This window comes from Aspergillus flavus, chromosome 1, assembly GCF_009017415.1.
Source record: "Aspergillus flavus chromosome 1, complete sequence".
Classification (NCBI taxonomy): domain Eukaryota; kingdom Fungi; phylum Ascomycota; class Eurotiomycetes; order Eurotiales; family Aspergillaceae; genus Aspergillus; species Aspergillus flavus.
This window is the reverse complement of record NC_092406.1, coordinates 5,314,741-5,331,079: the sequence shown is the minus strand read 5'-3', so window position 1 is coordinate 5,331,079 and position 16,339 is coordinate 5,314,741. Positions and strand designations below refer to the sequence as shown.

The following is a 16,339-nucleotide window of genomic DNA, read 5'->3' as shown; positions in this document are numbered from 1 at the left end:
TCTCGACGCGCCCCGTGAGCTCATCTCCATCTCGAAGACACGCCCGCCCTGGCAAATCCCGCCCTGTGTTCCGCCACTACGTCTGAATAGTTTGACTCGATTGAAATTTAACCTCTGATAATTTTCTCGTGTATACACATCTAACCTCCTGCTTACAAGAAAACAAACACCGCTTGACAGCTAAACCGTGATTTTCGAAATTCGGTTCTGCGCTGCGGCGCTGTTCATGCGCTCGAACCGCCGACATGGTATCGCGAAAGCGCACCCGTTCCGAGGTAGACGCTGCTCCGGAGCAGCCACCTGAGGAGTCTGGTTTGCTGCACCGACTGCGGAATTGCTGGGAGTTTGCAAATCTCATGCAGTATATAGCGATCTTTGGCAAACCTATGAAGATTGATGAGGAGTTTGGAATTGAAGTATGCCATCTTGCCGAACTAGGATCTATGAAATAGCCTCTTTCGCCCTTCTTTAACTTGCTTGTCGCGTGTAGTAGAAGCTAACCTCTTCGTTTCGCACTATTTCACAGGACTTAGAGAAAGAATGCTTAAAACCTGGTTCTTCTGAAAAACTCCTGGAGATTGGACTCTGTCTTCTGAAATGGATCTCGTCGCATCGGGGCCTCACGTACGTGATAAGGCCTTGAGCCCCTTGAACTTCCACGAAGCGCTAACACGAGCGGTTACCCTTAGTTTCGACAATTTTGACGAATACACGCGACGTCAATATAATGCCAAAGCACCTCATCTCCCTAATCCGTTCGGGCACGATGAGGTTCCTAATAAGTTTTCCGAGTTCGATGTCTTCCTGAAGCTTCGCGTCCTTCATCAGTTGACCATATGGACGTTTTGGAATCCGGATCGCATCCGTGATAAGATGCCGGAGCAAAGGGAGGCGGATCAAACGCAATGGGTGAGTACTGCTCGGAATGGTATCGTGCCTTACGCTTGTTACTGATGTCATGTTAGCGCATTGAGGAACTAGGTTACGATCGCGAAGGGCGCTACTATTATATCCTAGATGACAACCGACTCTATCGTCGTACTGATCCTCCTCCTCCCCCTCCTCCGAAACCTGCCAAATCGAAGACGAAGAGAAAGAGTGCACGTGCTGTTCGAGCGTCAAAACGCAGAAAGGTATCAGGAGCCGCTGCTGCGGAGGAATCCTCGGGCGAGGAAAATAATAACATCAATGGAGAAGTCACTGGGGATCCTTACGAGGGGATGAAATGGGAGTGCATTGCAATCACGTTACAAGACTATCACCAGTTTCTGGATTCGATTCGGAAAACGAAAGACCCTGACGAGAAGATCTTGAGGGATCGCATTGAAGAGCAAGTGTTGCCTGTGATCGAGAAGGAAGAGGAGGCACAGGAGCGACAGAAGGCCAAACGTGAAAAAGAGCTCATGAACTTACAGCTGCTCGCGGGTGCAAAACGATCAAGCCGGCTTGCTGGAAAAGCTGAGAAGGAGCGACAGGATCGAGAAGCTGCCGAGGCGGCACGGAAACGAGAAGAAGAGCTAGCGGCTGCTCTTAAGGAAGAAGAGAGGATTAAGAAGATGGAAAAAGAAAGACGATCGCGCATTATGACTCGCGAGCAACGTATCAAGGATCGGGAACGAAAGCGTATTCTACACGAAAGTGAGCTAGAGCGGATAGCGGAGGAACAGAAGAAACTCGAACGGGGCGAAAGCAGAATCTCTGAAAGACAGTTGAAGGCCGAACTGGAAAAACAGAGAAAGAATCTGGAGGATCTTTCTCAGGAAGACGAATGGATATTCGATTGTTCTGGGTGCGGTATGCACGGAGAGAACTTGGTATGTCGGCGCCGTCCCATATACTAAGGCACCTTCACTGACCCTGCATAGGATGACGGCGAGCATAGCGTTGCATGTGAGAAGTGCAATGTATGGCAGCACAGCAAGTGTCTTGGTATCTCGCAACAAGAGGCCGAGCGTGACGATTTCCATCTTATCTGCCAAGATTGTAAACGGCGAGAAGAGGAGGCAAAAAGGCCGAAAATCCCGCCATTGAAGTTTCGTGTCGGCTCCTCACCGTCTTCTGCGGCTGCTGAAGCTGATCAGGAAGGCAAGGGCGTGGAGACTGCACACACTTCTGTGCCATTGACCGTGCCTCCAAACGGGTCACCATCTAAATTGCCTACAATGCAACCATCTCTTCCTTCCCACAGCAAAGCCCAACCTGCCCCTATGTCACCCGAGCGCCGCCCGCAGTCTGCCCACACCGTGTCACTCGGCAGTCCCCGAGCTCTCTTTTCTCCATCGAAGGGTGCCAATGGTTATTCGCCCTCTAGGGAAGCACCTCCGAAGCTACCATCAATCCAACAAGCAACACACCTGCCTCCCAACGGCCGTGTTTCTTTTAACGGTGGCTCTTTCCACTCTTTCCATTCACAACGGCCGTCATCCTCCCACTCCACTCAAAGCCCGACATTTCCCTCACCTATCCAGAACCGTCCCTCAATGTCTCCTACCCAGGGCAACCGTGATGTTGGACCCCTTGCCGGGTTTCCACCTGCACCACCATCAGACAACTCAGGCCCATGGACACCTTACAGGCAACACCAGGCCCCACGCCGAGGCAGTGGTCACTACGCTTCCTTCTCTTCAATCCCTGGTGGACACCCATCCTTTGCAGCTACGCCCAATGCTAGTCACTCGTCCCCTCCACAAAGTTCACATGGCGGTGTTGCACTTTCAGGGATCAGCCCCACCAAGCAATCACCTCGCCCCGTTACTTCTGGGAGTATGACGGGTGCGCCAATCTTGCCTCCTATACAGAAACTTGAGCCGAGTCCCAAGTTGATGGGACGCAGTTCGCCTGATGCTCCCATTCCGCCACCCGTAAAGTGCATGACTCCTGAGCAAGAGGAGCGCAGACAGCGCGAAAACGCTCTGATGCTTCATGCCCAGTCCCATGCTCCCAATGGTCAACATTCGGCCATGTCATCTCCATCGCTTAACCGGATACCGCCTCTGGGACCATCTGCACTGTCGCAAAGACATGAATCAACGGTTCAATCCGAATCTGGTCCCAAGACGGAGGGGCAATAGAGCAACTGGTTTGGCCGCTATGCGTAGATGCTTTACTCTTGCAATATTCCTTAGTTTTCAGCCTAACGCAATCGCTGGGGATTTTTGGCTCTTCGTGGAGCGTTTATATCTGGAGATATATCGCTAGGTCAATTGAGGGAGGCTCAGTCACGTCGGTTGACGTCTATTTTGGGTTATTGGATTTACTGGATCTCGATCGGCAAGGTTACACGGTCAGTGCAGGAGAATTTTGTGTGATGGCGAATGTCGTGACCGGAGAATATATCCCCAGCAATTGCGGTCGGCACCGGCAGAGTACACAAGACCTCTGGAATTACATGTCCATATTCTGCAGGACATTGCCCGCAACATGACACAGTTGGGATGGCAACCAAATCTTCTGGATCACATTATCTATTACCCTGGAATGAATTTCAGGCATCGTTGGCTTCCGTCTGCACGTCATGTGTCGATAAACTATCTATTTTACTTTTCCCTTCTTACAGAGGTATTAATACTTACATAACGGATCGGGAACGAGACGGTGCTCTTTTTATCAAAACTACTACGAAAACACAAACCGGGATGGGTGGTCAGGCGTTATGCCATACATAGAGGGAGAACTGTTCGCAGCATATGAGTTATTTTCTAGGGGCGGGTGACATGGGTGATCTCACACGGGTCAAGGAAAAGTAATTTGCATGATATTAGACACCTACTATAGAATAGTAGAATACTATGAAATTGTACACTAGATCCGTTCGTCTTCCCTTTAGGCTAATCTTAAAGAAACAATAACAATAGAAAGGACCCAGGGGAAAGACGAGGGTAAGAATCCGTTGGCCTAAGTACATCAACAGACGGGAGAAATCAACCGAAGTATCAATCACATTGTGATAGTCCACGACCTTGTTTAGCTTCGGCATATGCAGCCATCTAATACGCCAGTGGCATCCAGCCTATCCCGCGATTCATATAAACAACCTTGCATCAGGCAGAGATCCAGATCAGGGATTAGAATCAAAATTCTAATCCCGACGCCCGCATTGAGATTACGACCAGGTGACCAAAGTACGTGTGTACATATACATCCCTATCTTGTACGTCCATAATCTTGTATGTAGTGTACTGTGTACTATGTATGTACCTACAAACGAGCGCAATAATCAAGCACTCAGTCAAGCAAACAGATCAACCTAACTAGATCCTATACCCTGTAAAACAAACGCCATTCATGATTCAAACAAACAATCAATCAATCTAAGCCTCCCCCCAATAACACGAAAACGAGAATGAACTATAACCCCAACCCCCCCCCCCCCCCCCCCCCCGGGGACAATAAGCATAGAACAAAACGTTAGACTTAATAGCAACCAACCCGCTAAGCCTCGCCCACCGTGGAGTAGGTAAGAAACAAACCCCCAAAAAAAAGAAGAAAAAAAAAAAAAGAACCACACCCCATCACAGACAATACTTTCCCATAAACCGAAATGTACAGAATACGGTAGATATTCCAAATCCCGATAAAATCCAAAAGGCTAATCAATCATCCTCAAAATTGATTGTAGTTGTTACAAAAATATCACGAGTCAGTGTTCGTAACTTCAAGTCTGCTCCACTAGCGGCTCGCAACATAGCACCCTTAATACTTAATGTGGATATTATAATTGTAGAAGGGGGAAAGAGAACTATCTTGCCTTAGGGCTGCCCAATGAAGTGATGTTATTGACTTGAGGGTGCGATTTGACTGGCGGGGAATGAGAGAGGACTGGAATGGGAATTTGGAAACTTAGTACCTATTGTAAATGGAGTTTGTTATGCAAAATTTGGATTGGAGTTCGTTGATCGGGGTCTTGGCTGTTGGAGGGGGATGTGTTTATTTCTGGTACGGGTTGGATACACCTATGTAGTATAGGTTCAGTTGGTACCTCCGAGGAGGTATGTTCATCTCAGGGCTCAAGGGCTCAAGTGCCCGAATCAGGAAACGTGGGGCTCCGGGTCACGGTGCCCGTCTCGATGCCTTAACCACAATGGGAAAGCCGGAGACAGGGAATATCGCTGATTGGACCCGTAAGCTCACCCGCTGAATCAGCGCTATGAACTTTAACAACTGGACGGTATCGGAGGCACCGGATGGATCTTCTTCATGGGTTTGGGTTTGGATTCGAAGAGCGGCAGCCTTTTTGGCTCACGGACATGCTCGGAGGATGTACTCTTCATGGGAAATCTAGATGTTTGGGGAAATTGGGGGCGTGGGTTTATTGGGAGGTACCGTATATCGGAGTCGGAGCCGGACTTAAGGTGTGTCTCGATCGTGATCGGAACAACGGGCGTTGTTCCTGATCGTGGATCATGATCCTTCGGGAATTTGGTGCCTAATTGTTTCTTGGTGCGTCGGCTTCGGGAAAGGGATGACAAATCATCTTTTATTATGAACTTCGTTCCCCCGTATTCTACCAAAAGTTGAATGAGGGGCATTGAATCAGTACTATTAGATACCTTAACTTAAGGAAGGTAGTTAACTATGTGGATGTCTTGTAGCTTAATGGACTGTGTTCGACTTGGCATGTTTTGCTTTTCTTTCTTTTCTTTTTCCTATCATGTTTAGAGGAGGCACATTGAGAACGTGCTCAGCAAGGGGCGTGGGGGGTAAGGCGCAAAAAACAAGATCAAGACACCAAACGCTAGCGATGCACGTCTGCTGGGCCACCCTTGGAAAAACTATTTTAGATTCAGTTGTCTCGTACGGGCCGGGGATATCCGTATGGACACAGTCATTGCCAAGCGAAGTTCCATATGTATAGGGATTAGTTTGTCTTGATATGGTATGAGGGGTGTCTCGAAGGTTAACAGCTAACAGCAGCACAAATGGTTGCGTCAGATGTCTGTTCCTCCCCCGATGCCGGAGTTAGTATTCCGGTTCGATGCTGGGCAACGTCTTGTCAGGTTCTATTTTTCTCAGATATGGAGGGTGTGGAGTTGAGCGTAACGAAAGTGGAGAAAAATTTAGAGACGGAGTATACTACGGTTACAAGACAACTGGGAAGTTAATATCAGATAGCTTAATCAGGTTAGTGGAGGGCTTGAGAAGATCACGTTGAAGGGGAGTGACGTTGGCATAGGGCATAATACCACATGCTATCGACCAACTACTTGTGATGGGCTGTCACTTTCTCAGCCCACCGTTAACGGGGTCACAGATGCTGTCAGCGCTTAATTTTAATGTTCCCGCGATTATCGGTGTCATATCCCGCTTGGTCCGCTTTTTTTGCGGGTTTCATTGGACCAAATCGACATTTTAAAGTATGGAACCCGATATAGTCCGGCCAGTCAGGGGCGGTGCTGCCGTTAGGGTCTGGAATTTCCGTGTGGACAGGTATCATAGGTATGTGGCTTTCTTTTTTTTTTACTTTTTTTTCCCCCACGGCGTCTCTCATGTGCTGCTCAAAGGGGTAATTATTAGCTATAGCACTGTATGTTAGAGCAATATGTTGATCGCGGTATAGATAGGGATGAGGTCCGATTTCTCTACTATGACAGACCGGCATATTAGCACTCGTTATAAAGAAATAGTTAAAACTTAGAGGCTCAACACTATGCAGCTTATACAAACCTTCATTGATAAGCTGATCCCACACTCAGAGGATTCTTGTTGATGCCTCTATATCTTGCCACTGAGCACGGCGGACTCCGAAGGGAAACTCATGGGCGAAGTGTACGCCACTGAGCGGAACTGGTGTTGATGCCTTCCGCAATAGCCGCGGAACTTGGCCTGGGACTAATTAGCCCAGAAGAGGGTGACATCCCATCCCCCCAGGCTGCAAATGAGAGCGTCAGCTACTCTAACTTGGTGGGTTATGGATATGCGTTCGATGTAACCAACTAGCGGCATGGACCGCTCACCACATGGGTCAGATAGCGATACAGGCTTAGTACTCCGTAGGAGGAAGCAACTTTTTCCTAAACTTGGCTATATTACGTGAATTAGCTTAACTTGTCTTATCTGCCGCCCCTGTCCAGGTGCTGATCTTAACTAGGCCCATATCTGGTCCTATACATTGCCTGGGGTAGTGCCTCCTCCTCTACTAGTAAGTAGGAGGCAAAGGTTGGAATAGTCGCTATTCCGCGAGAAGACCTGTTCCTAAGAAGGTATCGGCCACCTGCTACTATGGCGAACGGGCTCCAGTTGTATACCTGAGGTCGCCGAACATCTGAACATCATGGACCAAAGTAGTAGGTAAGGTACCTTGGACTCGCTCTGTACGTAGAAACTATCAAGTGGATCCTCAGTCATATAGCCAATCGGTAAACGCCGTACGCGACACGCAGACCAATTGCAAAACGCGGCAGAAACAGACAAGCGCTCGCCATTGAGAGGGCGTATCGGTCGTGCCATATCATGAATTTGGCCCAATAAAAGACTCTCGGTGGAGTCGAAAAGGGCAGGTGATCGATATGGTCGACAGAGATGTTACTTATTATGGTTTAAGCAACTCACCCAAATCGAGGTTACTTTAGGGTACCTCGTCCTGGAGACTCTGGTTCAGTGGTGGATCGTAATGACAATACCAGTGGGGTATGGGATCCACCTGTACCAGTGTTCGACTTTGCGCGAATCCCTGCGTCAGTGCTCATGCCCATTCGCAAGGTCTAGACTGTGCGTTCTTGATTAGGGTCTGAACATATTGATATACTGGCCTGGGCGTATCTGTATTGTATCAGGTGATAGCTGTCCACCTCAACACGGGCACTCTCGTGGCTATACAGATTGGTACATACCTCTGGTGAACGCTCCCCTCTGTGCGACATGACGTCCGAGGAGTCGAGGTCCGTGGGACGACATATGCTCGGTGCATCTGTTTTGTGCTATTTGATGGTCTAATCAAAACTGCACCCTTCACGTCCGTCGAGCTTAGCGTTCTGTTACTGCGTGGCTACCTGGTTTCCGCCACGGACTCCATACCTAACGGTCCAAAACCAGCCGGAAATGCCCCACGCGGGGCATCCTTATTCGAACCAGTGACCTCATGCTGGAGTCAAACTGTTGGACAGTGCTGTGCAGGACCACAAATCACTACTGAAGCTGGTGAGCGTGGATGATCCTTACGAGCAAAACCTGCCTCCCGTGCGACATTTCGAGTTTAGTTGATGACGGACGCCCGACTTCCTGCTTGACAGTGGTACTGCATATCAGTTCATTGATCGAGTCAGCCAATATCCTTTGCCTCGGTATCCGATCCCTCCACGTTTACCTCACCTGTCCTGCTGCGTAAGTCCAGGATTAGCCAATCACCTCGATAACTCCAGTTGGGTTATTACTTGTCCCACATACCACTTGACTAGGTACTATACGTCCTACCATCAAGTATTAGTGGAATGTTAGTGAACATCATTAGAAATAGCCTCCAAGCCATGAAGTTTGTCGCCGAGTTTAGCGCGGTGAACACTGGATGCATGTAGTTTGCCCCATTGTGGACTTCTTTCGACCGACAATCCTTATGTATTGCACCACGTTTCGCGTCCAGCCTCTAGGAAGGTTGACAGTATAGTCACATCGCTGTGTTGGCCGGTGACACGGCACTTATAGGTATGCTTCTATGATCGGGGATAGATCTTGACAGCTGCATGACGGCCCCTAAGAAAGATCTCACCAATAATATGAACAGGTAATACCCACTGACAGCAATTGAATCACCTAGTAAGGGATCTAAGGAAGCAACATTTGCTCCCAGTCTGGGCCCCGCCGGTTCCCTCACAAGTCCAACGAAGTACTATGAAGCAATTGATTCGCAGCTGTAAGAAGGTTCGGGGGCCTCTATCTCACTTTTCACCAGATGGAAAGAGAGACAATACGCCACTGGCTTGCTGGGACACATTTAGTTGCTCTTCGAATACTTTGACTTTCTGCCGCATCCCCACTTGGACTTGAAGTTCCATGGTTGGGACGGAAAGGTTCGTGTCCGAAGATAGTAATAGGCAGTAGTCCGTGCCGTCGAGATCGGCCCTACCATTCGCTTGATCTGCGGCGCACCATCATGACTAGCTCTTTCAACTCTTCATGTCCTCACCCTCTCGCGTGCTCCATGCTCTTTCATGTTGGCTATTGTCATGTCCAAAAATAAATTGACAATAAACAACACGCATGAAGATGTTATGAAACGTGCATGAGGCAGATAAAGAGGCGCAGTAAGCATAGAGTAGATATTCTTAGATACAATGCGGACTCCAGACATTATATCTCACAGTCTTAAGAACGCCCTCAATCTCAAGGTGAAACACGATGTCTATGTCAGTTGAGATCCTAAGGGTCAGTTCCAGTCACCCGACCAGATGTTCAGGTCCCTGGGGCGTTTGAAACATGAACCTGGCCAGTCTGGACACCCCAAGAGGAGAGGCCCAAGTGAGAACACTGACGGATTTGGAAAGGTTGGCTTCTTGGCGTAAATCAAGCAAGTAATTTTCCAGAAGAAGATCGAACCGGGGGGGGGGGGGGGGGGGGGGGGGCTGTCCTGGAGGGGGTTAGTCGTTGCTCAGATCCCTGATGTTGATCCTTTGCTGTCATATTGAAAATATGCAGGTGACACCACGCTGCGAAGGAGAAGGTGCTAAGTCGGGTTACGCAACCCGTTTTGAGGCGACATGGTGTTGCTTTTGTTAATGATCAAGCTCCCATGGTTTCACTAGAAGAGTCTGCAATCGTGATGAGATGGACGGGTTCAGTCTACAGCCTGGTCGAGATCGTGAATCAACCCAAGCAGTTGTGTCCACTTTCGCCGACTGCTCGCATACACTAGAACTCACCGAGTGAGACCACTCCGATAAGATAAGGTAATTCAACGTTTGTGTAGAAGCCAACGCAGCTTCCATTGGACTTCTATGGCTTCAGTGGACCAAAGGATCACTCCGAGGGAACAAAGAAATCGAACTCGAGCCCCTGCGGTTCCTGCGCAAGCCATCCCCCTCCGCCGAAGTCAATCCTCCCGCTTGACGGCGGTAGATCACCGTAGGGCACCAGGTAAGTTTGGTAACTTGCGCCTCCTTCCCATCCAGCGATGATCGTCATGATAGGGATCAATTGAGGACTAATCTAGAAGTAGGCGGTCAGCATTAGCTGCATTGGGCTCGTCGGTGTTGTCAAAAATAGCGACCGGTACACAAGTTGGGGAAAGGTTCTCAAGAACGAAAGAGAAGGGGGTTGGGAATACTAGTAGACGTTGTAGTTGCGTCCATTCCATCCCCAGACTTGCGTGATACTGTCCTACTATCAAGAAGTGACAACCTCGACGCACGTCAGAGCTGCGTGCGGCAGTCAAATCAAATCAATTGTAAATTAGTACGACACTTGTATGACCCTTCGCCACTCGCATCTGATCGGCGAAGGTAACCCATGATTTTAGCTGTGGGAAGGATCAAAAGCAATCATGAGAGAGACAGTCATAATCACTTGGTTGGTCCAACAGCCAACATGAACACTGGAAAACATGGGGAGGCTTTGCCCCATGATCCCTGTCCTCACGTGATCAAAAAGTATCCAAGAGTCAGGAACGCCCATGGCGGTGCTTTTCCCTATTTGTCTACGGTAGGAAAAGAAAATCTCATGAATCACCAATAGGCACCCAACCAACATCCACCTTTTAATGCCAAGGATACTATATACTAGTAGCATGCATAGTACTGGGGGTAAGGGGCGCGGGGATATGCAGATGAATTTGGGCTGGTCGAAGCTGTCATTTCTCTTGGGTCTAGCCCCAATGGGAATATCAGCCTGTCGATCGCAGATAAAAGGCAGCACTAATCTAAAAACGGCAGGATAGTTAACCACGCTAAGTGTAAGGCTTGTACTGTGGTAAAAGTGAATTAATTACAGTGGGGCGATTGGCTGTGTCAGTGCGCTAGTAGCAGGCTCCCATGATCTACCTCCCAGGTCGACCAGTCTGAACGGGTCGGATACTTCAATCCGACCAATGGTCGAACCAATGAACGTGTAGTGGCGCTGTTGTATGTGATCATACTACGTCTAGTACTTTTCCAAACCTGTACGTTAAGACAGGAAAGGTCGAGGCTTCAATCCATTCCATATTCCTTCTACTGGAAGCTAATTAGTATACAACCAAAACTCTCGACGGCACGGGCACACTTCCGAATAGGTAAGAAGTTAATTTAAGTTAAAGTGAGCTGAATCAGTGTCAGTAATTCTAACCAAGGTACCAATATCTCTTTTTCTGCGAGCTGCCCGTTCCCAGATGGGAACTATAGAGCGAGAGTATTTGGAATATCCAACGATCGATGATGCCTCCAGAAGATTTGACCAGATGCCTCCTTCTGCACACTGATTCATCTGATACCAATGAGGGCGAAATGAGAGACACGATGGGGAAATTGGTAAACCCCGTTTGGTCCCGTTTGGAACCATTTCAAACATGGAACTGCCAGCACCCGATCCGCTGAGCCCAACAGATTCTTCCTCATCGAGCTCTTCCCATGCGCACCGTCGATGCCATCCTTGTGATGGCAAGTCCGGCCTGGTAAGGTTCTTACTAGCGATGATCTACTGGTTCTACTGTGGAGAAAGCAGTACGGGATCACTCTCTGTGTACATATGGCGGGTACACACAACGTGCGGGAGGAATGATTAAGCAGGGTACCGTGGTTGTATTCGCACGATTTACTTCTCCATGAGTGTGCTTCCGATGGGTGAAGAGGCTGCTGTCCCGTCATCCTACTGTACATACTTTTTCGGTGAATGGGCTCCCATGGAACTCCTATATCGGCCTTTGATATACCCCAGGAGAAACTTTAATCACTCCTCTCTTCTGTCATCCAGACACAGAAAATAAAGAGAGGCAGAATTGCTATACTGCTGAGATAGGCGGTAGTTCCAGACTAGTCTATCAGATCTCCGACTAGTGGAGAATCTGACAAGTTTGAAATTTAGACAGCGGAGTTGGACATGAAGAACGAATGAGTCAGGGAGATACATTTCTCGTCTTCCTGATTCGATGATGCTCCAACGAGACCGGGGGATTCAAAATTGATCGATTTCCCGTGTCGCCATGAACATTCAATTATGATCAAATTGGTTTGTCACTCACACCTGATCGTTCCAAGTTCGATACGGGATGATAGGTCTACATTTCCGGCCAGGCCTGTCAGCCATCAGCCATCGCTCTAGGGATTTTCCCGCTGAATCGCGAACGGAGGTTGCTGGTTCTGTATAGGGTCACAGAAGATCTTACGACTGTAGGGAGGTAATGAATATCCTGATTCTCAAGGGCAAAAGGAGGATTTTTGTGCAACGATGCTTGGACGTTGGAGTGGCAGCGAACTCTATTGACCAACCCACCCTTCCACAGCTACGTACGACTAGTCCTGTTACTATTACTATTATACTTATGATTATTATTATTAGGAGTAAACCTCCGGAGAGAAGATAGTGTGCTGTCTAGTTCTAAAACGGTTCCTCCTGGCTTGATCTCTTCACCCGCATCCGGTAAAAGAATCCGCAACAACAGGAGCTTTTTCTTCTCTTTCAACCATTGCAAGATCTCCAACACAATTTCATGGATTCTGAATTTGGCACAAAGGGGGCAAAGAGCAGGAGGGGCTATTTTGGAACCACTGGTGTATCTAGTTTGCAGACAGAGACAATATAAAGAAGGAAACTGTGTGAGAAATGCGCACATAAGAAAGGAACGATTTCTATATTGAGGGTGAGGGACCAACATAATAGGGTCCCCATCCAATAAGATTTCAATTAAAAAATGAAGGAAAGAGAAAAGTAAGAATGGGAGAAAATAATCAAAAAAGACAGAAAAGAAAAAGAAAAAGAAAAAGAAGAAAAAAGCCCTCCCCCAATGTATCAACCACATCACCTGCACCCATGTCTCCTCAGGTCCCGACATACTGGAACAAAGGCCTCACCGTCACCACTTAGTGCGCAATCTGGAGATTGGAAAGTGGGAAATAATAAAAATAATATTAATAAAAGAAATTTCAAAAAATCAAACTAACACTGCCGCCGCCCACAGTGTACGTTACTATTCTGCGTCTTTTTTTATGTGTTTTATTTTTTTAAATAATAATTTATTTTTTGGTCCATTATTTTTTTTAAATTATTTTTATTCTCCTAATTTAGCTTGAGCCAGGGTTTCAGCCGCTATTCATGGCCTATGGCTAGCATCGACCACCATCCAGAACGGCTGTCTGCAACATCATGCGTCCCACTGATATCTTTCCCTTAACGTGCCGCTCTTGCCCCGTCCTATCCTTTACTTATATCGTGTGCTTTTCCTCTGTAGATCTCCAAGCGATAAAGCAATCATTCATTCCACTCTTGCCCTGGTGGCTTCATTCTCCTCCCTTCACATTTCACCCACGAACCCTCTCTCAATCACCGTCTTCCTCAATTCTATTCTTCTTTTGTCTCGGACTGTTCCCCTTTTCCCTTTCCACGGCTACCCCACTGATTAATCGTTAAAAGGGCTACAGGTCTCACTGCCTTGTCCCTTGCTTTCATACTCACTCGGATCTCCATTCCTATCCATTGAACGACTGCCAAACACGAGAGATTCTTCCCAAGTGGGCTACAAGTTCCTCTACATATTCACTGAATATCTCTCTACCTTTCGACTTGCTCTGCATTCTTCTGAAGGAATCTGTCCCTTCTCCTTCAGCAAGTTCCATCTACCCCGCTACTGATCTGGAGCACTGCTTCCGGATTTGAGCGGTACAACATTGGACAGACCAGAAAGAGACATCTGGCTCTGTCGCAACAATCACCTTGCAAAGTGGCTACACTGTTTTCCTGTCTTACTTCTAAGGGTGCCACCTTACTCTCCACCATCAAACACAATATAGGTGTAGCTACAGTGAGCATGGTTCGCGGCCAACTGCCATCTCCGCCTCACTCAGACGGACATCCCACTCCTGAACCTCACCGGGAAAGCTGCGGAATCATTCACCCATTATACGCACACGACGACATACTAGGAGTCGGAATGACCATGGACCATACACAGCAGGCTGTGGTAAGCATTCAGAACTAGAGTCACCACTTGTTGCGCCACGCTGACCTCTGCCAGGCTTTCGAATCATCAAATCCCCCCCGGTATCTTGCCAACAACGGTTATTTACAACAGCCGGTAAGCACTTCCTTTTACTGGAGTCTCCTAGTGGTCCTGTGTATCCGTCTGTTTTCAGGCTAATCCCTTCTCAGATGGCGGCCCATAGCATTCAAGTCAACACACCACCGTCTACCTCGGATGAGTGCATCGTCGCAGAGCGAACTTCATCTGCATGGCCTCAAAGATCTGCCAATCGAAAGGCAAAGAGCGGCAGAGGTAGCGGTGCTCGTAAGCCCAAAACACTGCATGCTGGAGATGGCCCTTCGTTACCCGGCCCGTTGAGCGAGTTGACCAAGCACCTGACCCATGTTCCCATCAGGGATATGGAAAGTTGGGTACATCGACCCATCGAGGTCCGTCGCCAGGAAGTCACCAAAAAGAATGGGAAAGTTGCCAGACCTATGAATTCCTTTATGCTCTACCGGTCAGCATATACCGAGAGAACCAAGAAGTGGCTGGGACAGAACAACCATCAAGTAGTGTCCGTGGCTGTGGGCCACAGCTGGAAGATGGAGCCACCAGAGATTCGCAATAAGTTTGAAGTCCTAGCGAACATCGAAAAGAAGAACCATGTCAAGGCGCACCCCGGATACAGGTTCTCTCCAAAGAAGGACCATCGAAGAGGTGATGACCGTCGCAACAGTCGCCTGGACCATACACCTGATTCTAGTCCTGGCTTGGGGCAGACGCCCCGTACCATGAGCACATCAGAAATGGAAAGCGGATGGGGCAGTCGTGACTCAACCCCTATAGGTTTTATGGAGCATGGCATGCCCGCTGGTTACCTCAGCTCTTCCTGGCAAACAACCAACCCCGGTAGGCCAGCCCCAGGCATGCTACCTCCCTCACCACCAGAACCAACCCAGTACCTCCAGCAATCGATCCATCAGAGCCTCCTAGGCTCCCATGTGGAAGATGTCCGCGTCAACAGAGTTGACATGCAAGATCTCCAATATTCTTCTTCAACGGCTTTGGCTGGCCTACCAGGTGCTACTCACCATGAACTTCTTCAGCCTCAGACCTCTGTCCCTGCACCGGGAGCCGGTGCCGATGGTCAGCTAGATCCACAGCTGCTCGGCTTCCAAGGCAACCCGAACAATGGGGGAGGGGGTCAACCCTACGGCAATACTCACTATCATCCCATCTGGCAAGACTCGCATGCAAGCAACAACTACGCTGCTGCCTCGTCGCTACCGCCGACTACGGTACCCTATGTAGCTGGCGCGGCTTTCACGCCGGGTATGCAACCGATGGTGGATGGTCGCGAGGCATGGGAGCCAGGCCATGATGGGACCATGGACACCTCCGGTACCGAGTTTGAACATTGGATTAACCCTCAACCTGCTGCGTTTTAGGGATAACCAAGATCTATTTCGAGTCTGATGAATGTGATGAAAACGACGAGCTCGACGAACTTCCTAATGGAGATGTGCGTCGTCTTTGTTCTCGGATTGGCTCCCTGTTTAAATTGAACATCTTGATGCTGGAGTTCCAAGGCGTACAGATCTAAATGACTTAGTGATATCCCTTCTGGAGGCGGTTTCTTTGTTTCTAATATATTTTTTTTCTTAAGCTCGCCGATATTGATTCCCAAGGTGGCAAACTGTTGGTTCTGATTATGTATGATAGTTCTTTGTCAATCGTTCACTCGCATAGAGTTGCGCCGACTTTTGTGATTCAGAGATACCAATTCACTATCTAGTAAATACTATGTCATGTTTCTATGATTACTCCCTAAAAGCAATCGTGCTTATCTTGGTAAGATTGAGCTTTTGGCGGGGGTTCTCTGATGTTTGGTTTCAAAATGCACTCGAAGCATTGTCTCACGTGGAGTTGGCATAGTATCATTAGCAGTAATGACCATTTGGTATACAAGGAATATATTCTCTGCAGTAGAGACAGAACAGTTTAAAGATATAGTACTAGTAGTTACGTAGTAATCTCCCATGTCCGATTGCTAAGCTCCAGTCCTACGTCAATTTTCTAATTACAAATATTCATGCTACATCTATACTACACCCACACTCTTAGTATTTCCCCATCGAAAGTATCTTACGACAGCGAGCTAGCATTGGATTGTTGTACTCCGATAAACATAGAAGTCTTGGCAGACGCGAAGAAAGGTGCATCACGTGAACCGCGTTTTCTGGAGATAACGCCGCAGGA

General features: G+C 48.2%; 3 protein-coding genes across 3 annotated transcripts; 2 read left to right on the top strand and 1 right to left on the bottom strand.

The window, feature by feature from the left end:
* The first annotated feature begins 47 nt into the window (after positions 1–47).
* F9C07_2280060 (PHD finger domain protein) lies at positions 48–4,348 on the top strand. The gene is made up of 5 exons (XM_041287878.2): positions 48–416; positions 527–624; positions 690–909; positions 966–1,814; positions 1,866–4,348. Exons 1-5 carry the CDS (start codon positions 246–248, stop codon positions 3,069–3,071), a joined length of 2,544 nt encoding a protein of 847 aa, XP_041140146.1. The 5' UTR covers positions 48–245; the 3' UTR covers positions 3,072–4,348.
* Positions 4,349–9,948: 5,600 nt separating this feature from the next.
* Positions 9,949–10,285, bottom strand: F9C07_2228656 (uncharacterized protein; the record flags this gene model as incomplete). The annotated part of the gene is made up of 2 exons (XM_071509831.1): positions 9,949–10,137; positions 10,205–10,285. 2 exons carry the CDS (start codon positions 10,283–10,285, stop codon positions 9,949–9,951), a joined length of 270 nt encoding a protein of 89 aa, XP_071366037.1.
* A 2,529-nt stretch (positions 10,286–12,814) lies between these two features.
* On the top strand, positions 12,815–15,890 carry F9C07_2280059 (uncharacterized protein). Its single transcript, XM_041283864.2, has 3 exons — positions 12,815–14,077; positions 14,132–14,191; positions 14,266–15,890. The coding sequence occupies exons 1-3, from the start codon at positions 13,925–13,927 to the stop codon at positions 15,526–15,528; spliced, it is 1,476 nt and encodes a 491-aa protein (XP_041140147.1). The 5' UTR covers positions 12,815–13,924; the 3' UTR covers positions 15,529–15,890.
* Positions 15,891–16,339: the final 449 nt, after the last annotated feature.